Below are 6,000 nucleotides of genomic sequence, written 5' to 3'. Positions count from 1 at the left end.
GTCAATCTCAACCACGATCAAGGCACACGGGCGTGTCTTGTGGTCGTGTGAGCAAGTCAGTATGTATGCCCTGTTTTGCCAAGGCTTAGACACACGGGCATGTCTAATGCTGTGTGAGGCACACAGCCTATTCACACAGGCGTGTGCTACTTGAAAAGTTAAAATTTTCTAAGTTTCTGAAACTTCCATATGTTTCTGATTTGGTTCTGAATGCATAATTTAGGCTTTGTATGCTTGATTTAAGTTCATATTGAATAAGAATGACTTATATTATTCGAAATGAGATGATATTTGATATATGATTGTTCTAATCTGAGTCACAAGTCTAGTAATGCCTCTTAACCTATTCCAACAACGGTTACGGGTTAGGGGTGTTACATTTTATTAGTATTAGAGCTATGGTTTAGTGGGTTCCAGGACTACCGTAGCGTATGTGAGTTTAGCTGTACATGCCATATTTATGAACTATGATAGTGTGATGAATCTTGACATAGAAATGTGCTTTTATATAGCAAATGGATCCTGAACGAGACATAGCAGACGATGTCGAAAGTAATGCTCCTGCTTCTGTACAAGGGACAACGCCATTTGATTCCAGACTAGCTACGAGTAGCTGTGATGGTGAGGCTAGACAAGCCTTCTATCAGATGATGAACAATTGGTTTAGCCAATATATTAGAACTAATCCGGCTGTTCAACAACCCCCACCCCTGGTCAATTCTCTGCAAGCTCCTGCTATACCATCAGTGAATTCGGTTTAATTAAGCCTCTGGTAGATAAGATTAGAATGTATGGGGCGAAAAAGTTTCGAGCTGTAACAAATGATGATGATAAAAGGCCGAGTTTTGGTTAGAGAACACGATAAGAGTGTTTGATGAATTGTCTTTGAATCCCTAGGAATGTATAAAATGTGTCGTTTCACTTATGAGAGATACGACGTACCATTGGTGGAAAACTTTGATATCGGTAGTTCCGAGTGAGCGAGTCACCTAGGATTTCTTCCAAGTCAAATTTCGAAAGAAATACATCAATCAAAGATTCATCGACCAAAAACGTAAAGAGTTTCTCGAGCTCAAACAAGGTTGTATGTCTGTTACAGAATATGAGCGGGAATTTGTAAGACTGAGTCAGTATGCTCGTGAATGTGTATCTATGGAAGCAATAATGTGCAAAAGATTCAAGGATGGCTTAAATGAGAATATCCATTTGTTAGTCGGGATTCTTGAGATTAAGGAATTTGTTGTACCTGTTGAACGAGCATGTAAAGCCGAATATCTCGAGAAAAAGAAAAGAATGAAGCTAGAGAAGTGTGACAGAGATCATCAGGCAAACCATTTCAATTTGCATCAAAGAAGTTTAGAGATGATAATAGCCGTTCAAAGACAAATGTGGGACAATCGAATAGAGATTGTGCTAGATCACTTTCGAACTTCAAAGCTCCAGCTACATCTATTGTCAGTGTTAGAAATGCTAAATCTGATCGCCTTGAGTGCAAGCATTGTGGTAAAAGACATCCCGATAATTGTAGACTATATAATTGGGCTTGTTTCAGATGTGGATCGTTAAATCATTTTATCCGCGATTGCCCTGAATCTGTTGAGCAAGAAATTGTACAAAATCTAAGACCAAGTGGCAATGCATCTTGTGGTAGACCTCCCAGAAATACAAGAAATGTAAGTGGCAGTCAAAGAGGGACAAAAGACACAGCTGTTAGATCTGAGGCTCGTGCACCTGCCAAATCCTATGCTATTCGAGCTCGTGAGGAAGCTTCATCTCCAGATGTGATTACGAGTACTTTCACACTTTATGAAACTTCTATGATTGCTTTGATAGACCCTGGATCAACACATTCGTATATATGCATGAACTTAATAAATAGTAAGGCTTTGCCTGTAGAGTATACTAAATTTGTAATTAGAATTTTGAACCCCTTAGGCAAATGTGTGTTGGTTAATAAAGTCTGCAAGAATTGTCCGTTAATGTTTCGAGACACTTGTTTTTCGACCATCTGTTGCTGTTACCTTTTGATGAATTTGATATAATTCTGGGTATGGACTGGTTAACTTTGCATGATGCTGTTGTGAACTACAAATGGAAAATTATTAATTTGAAATGCAAGAATGATGAAATAGTCAGAATTGAATCTAGTGATTTGAATGGATTACCTGCTATAATATCTTCAATGAAAGCTCTGAGTATTGTGAGAAAAGGGTGTGAAGCCTACTTTCTTATGTAATCGATTCGAAAGTGTCAGAAAAAAAAGTTGAATCAGTGCCTATTGTATGTGAGTTCCCTGATGTGTTTGCTGAAGAACTTCCGGGATTACCTCCGATTCGAGAAGTTGAATTTGACATTGAATTGGTACTGAGAACTGCTTCGATTTCGATAGCTTCGTATAGAATGGCTCCGACCGAATTAAAAGAATTAAAGTCTCAATTGCAAGAGTTGACTGATAGAGGGTTTGCTAGACCGAGTTTCTCACCTTAGGGTGCTCTGGTTTATTTGTGAAAAAGAAAGACGATACGATGAGAATGTGTATTGATTATAAACAAAGTGACTATCAAGAATAAGTATCCTCTACCCCGAATTGATGATTTCTTTGATCAGTTGAAAGGAGCTGTTGTATTTTTGAAGATAGATCTGAGATCGAGTTATTATCAGTTAAGAGTAAAAGATTCAGACATTCCGAAAACTACTTTCCGAACGAGGTACGGCCACTATGAATTCTTAGTTATGCCTTTCGGATTGACTAATGCACCTGCTATCTTTATGGATTTGATGAACAGAATTTTTAGACCATATTTAGATTGATTTGTTGTTTTATTCATTGATGACATATTGGTTTATTCACGTGAAGAGACTGAACATATCGAGCATCTAAAAATAGTGCTACAAACTTAGTGAGATAAATAGCTGTATGCGAAGTTTAGCAAATGTGAATTCTGGTTGTAGGAGGTCAGTTTTTTGGGTCATATTGTACCAGCATCTGGTATCTGAGTTGACTCGAGCAAGATTTTAGCTATTCTGGATTGGAAACCTCCGAGGAATGTCTCTGAAGTCCGTAGTTTTTTGGGACTTGTTGGTTACTATAAAAGGCTTGTAAAAGGCTTTTCTATGATTGCGACTCCGTTAACGAAGCTACTTTAGAAAGATGTGAAGTTTGAATGGTCTGAAAAGTTTTAGAACAGCTTTGATCAGTTGAAAACTTTGTTGGCTGAAGCTCCGGTATTGGTACAACCTGAATCGAGTAAAGAATTTGTGATTTACAGTGATGCTTCGTTGATCGGTCTGGGATGTGTTTTGATGCAAGAAGGTAAAGTCATTGCTTATGCTTCGACACAGTTGAAGCCGCACGAAAAGAATTATCTGACACACGATCTTGAGTTAGACGCGATTGTGTTTGCTCTAAAGATTTGATACCACTATCTTATTGGTGAGAAATGTCACGTATATTCTGATCATAAAAGTTTGAAATATTTAATGACTCAGAAAGATTTGAATCTGCGACAAAGAAGATGGCTTGAATTGCTAAAAGACTATGACCCTGTGATTGATTATCATCCGGGTAAAGCAAATGTTATTGCTGATGCTTTGAGTCCAAAATCATTATTTGCTTTGCTTGCAATGAATGCTCATTTGGTTTTGTCCGGTGATGGTTCAGTTTTAGCTAAATTGAAAGCAAGATCTTTGTTCTTACAACAGATTATCAAAGCTCAGAAGATTGATAATGAGATTTTAGCTAAATGAGCTCAGTGTGACTTAGAGTCTAATTCAGAATTCAAAATTGATAAAGATGATTATCTGAGATTCTGAGATAGAATTTGTGTTCTGAGAAATCCAAAATTAATTCAGATGATTTGAGCGAAGCTCATAACAGTCAGTTATCTGTGCATCCGAGTAGTACGAAAATGTATAATTATCTGAAACAGCATTATTGGTGGTCTAGAATGAAAAGAGATATCTCTCACTTTGTTTCTAAATGTTTGATCTGCCAGCAAGTTAAAGTTAAACATCAGGTGCCATCTGGTTTGTTACAACCAATTATAGTTCTAGAGTGGAAATGGGATTGAGTGACAATGGACTTTGTTTCGAGTTTTCCCCTGTCTTCGAGAAAGAAAGATGTTATCTGGGTTATAGTTGATCGTTTGACAAAATCAGCTCATTTTATTCTGGTACGATCTGATTACTCACTTGATACATTAGCCTAGTTATACATTTACGATATTGTGAGATTGCATAGTATGTCATTATCTATCGTATCAGACAGAGATCTGAGATTCACATCACGATTCTGGAAGAAATTGCAAGATGCTCTGGGTACTAAATTGCACTTCAGTACTGCTTTTTACCCACAAAAGGATGGTCAATCCGAGCGGATTATTTAGATACTCGAGGATATATTGAGAAGTTGCATTCTCGAGTTTGAAGGTATGTGGGAACAATATTTGCCTTTGATTGAATTCGCTTATATTAACAATTTTCAATCGAGCATTAAAATGGCACCGTACGAAGCTTTATATGGTCGCAAATGTCGTACACCTTTGTATTGGACCAAGCTCAGCGAAAATAAGATTCACGGAATTGATTTGATAAAAGAAACCGAACAGAAAGTAAAAATGATCCGAGATAGTTTGAAAGCAGCTTCTGATCGTCAGAAATCTTATGCGGATTTGGAAAAAAAATACATTGAATTTGAAATCGGCGACAAAGTGTTTTTGAAAGTATCTCCATGGAAGAAAGTGCTTCGGTTCGGTAGAAAGTGCAAATTGAGTCCTAAGTTCATTGGGTTGTATAAAAGTCCTAAGTGTTTTTGAAAGATTCCTGATGTGTTTCACGTATCGATGCTTTGACGATACAGATATGATCTTTGGCATGTGGTTCCTCTGTCTGTGATTGAAATTCAATCTGATATGACTTACGAAGAAAAGTCGATCTGTATCTTAGCTCGAGAGGTTAAAAAGCTACGAAATAAGAAAATTCCATTAATAAAAGTGATGTGGCATCAACACGGTATTGAAGAGGCCACATGGGAGCCTAAAGATGCTATTAGACAGCAATATCCAAATCTGTTCAACGGTAAAATTTTCGAGGACGAAAATCCTTACAGAGGGGAGAATTATAACAGTTCAGTTTAGACCCTAGTTAGAACAGTGGTTTCGGGACCACATATGTGAGTCAGAAAAATATTTAAATATTATTTTTCGTGTTTATGATATGTGAATGAACATGTGTGAAGGTCTTGTATGGAAATTTGAATGTTGTGTGCTTAATTTTGAAAAAGGACCTAATCGCGTAAAATGTGAAAGTTGCTTGCTACTTGTTAAAGTGCTTACTTGATTTGGCTTTATGATTGTGAGGTCCTTATGTGGTTATTATACCATTTACATGGTTAATGGACATATATGACCTTGATATGCATGATTTGTTCATGTTATAATTCATGGATAAAATGGTAAAATGTTTATTAAAGTAATTAAAATAAAACAAAAAGCATGAAAATAAGTCATTTGGTGTTCTTCACTGCCAAAAATCAAAATAAAAGAAAAGAGAAAAGCTTTGATAGGGTTTGGTACTTGCAAGCTTTGATTTAGGTATGTTTTTGCTTCAATTTTTGATAATTTCTACGTTTTTGTAATCATTGCTTCGTATACTATCAAGCCTCTGCCTCAATTTCTGATTTTGATGATGATTTTGAAATTATCCATGGATGAATTCATGAGCTTTATGTTGTTATATGATGAAATATGAAAGTTTGATGTTGGGTTTATATGTTTTGTCTTTGGATTTTTGATGATTTTGAGTAAAATGGGCTAAATTATGAAATTTGTAAATTGAGGGAATAAAATGTGAAATAAATGAACTACATGGACTTATATGAACCTTATAGAAATTCGGCTAAGCTTGTGTACAAGCAAATTATGTGTGTTTTGTGATTTTGTGAATTAGAGACTAAAGTGTTAAAATGTGAAAATGTGAGGGCTAGTTTGCAAATTGCCCTAA

The 6,000-nt window shown here is 36.2% G+C and overlaps 1 protein-coding gene across 1 annotated transcript in view; it reads left to right on the top strand.

Moving 5' to 3' along the window:
- The first annotated feature begins 515 nt into the window (after nucleotides 1–515).
- The window catches only part of LOC121206008 (cytochrome P450 CYP736A12-like), a 42,664-nt gene continuing 37,179 nt past the window's right edge, over nucleotides 516–6,000 (top strand). Inside the window, exons 1-3 of the mRNA XM_041076165.1 lie at nucleotides 516–621; nucleotides 1,214–1,454; nucleotides 1,553–1,673. Coding sequence (XP_040932099.1) covers nucleotides 516–621; nucleotides 1,214–1,454; nucleotides 1,553–1,673 — 468 coding nt within the window. The remainder of the gene's footprint in view (nucleotides 622–1,213; nucleotides 1,455–1,552; nucleotides 1,674–6,000) is intronic.

Source organism: Gossypium hirsutum, chromosome A09 (assembly GCF_007990345.1).
Source record: "Gossypium hirsutum isolate 1008001.06 chromosome A09, Gossypium_hirsutum_v2.1, whole genome shotgun sequence".
Lineage (NCBI taxonomy): Eukaryota > Viridiplantae > Streptophyta > Magnoliopsida > Malvales > Malvaceae > Gossypium > Gossypium hirsutum.
Note: the sequence above shows the minus strand (reverse complement) of the source record. Positions and strands in the feature narration are given on the sequence as shown.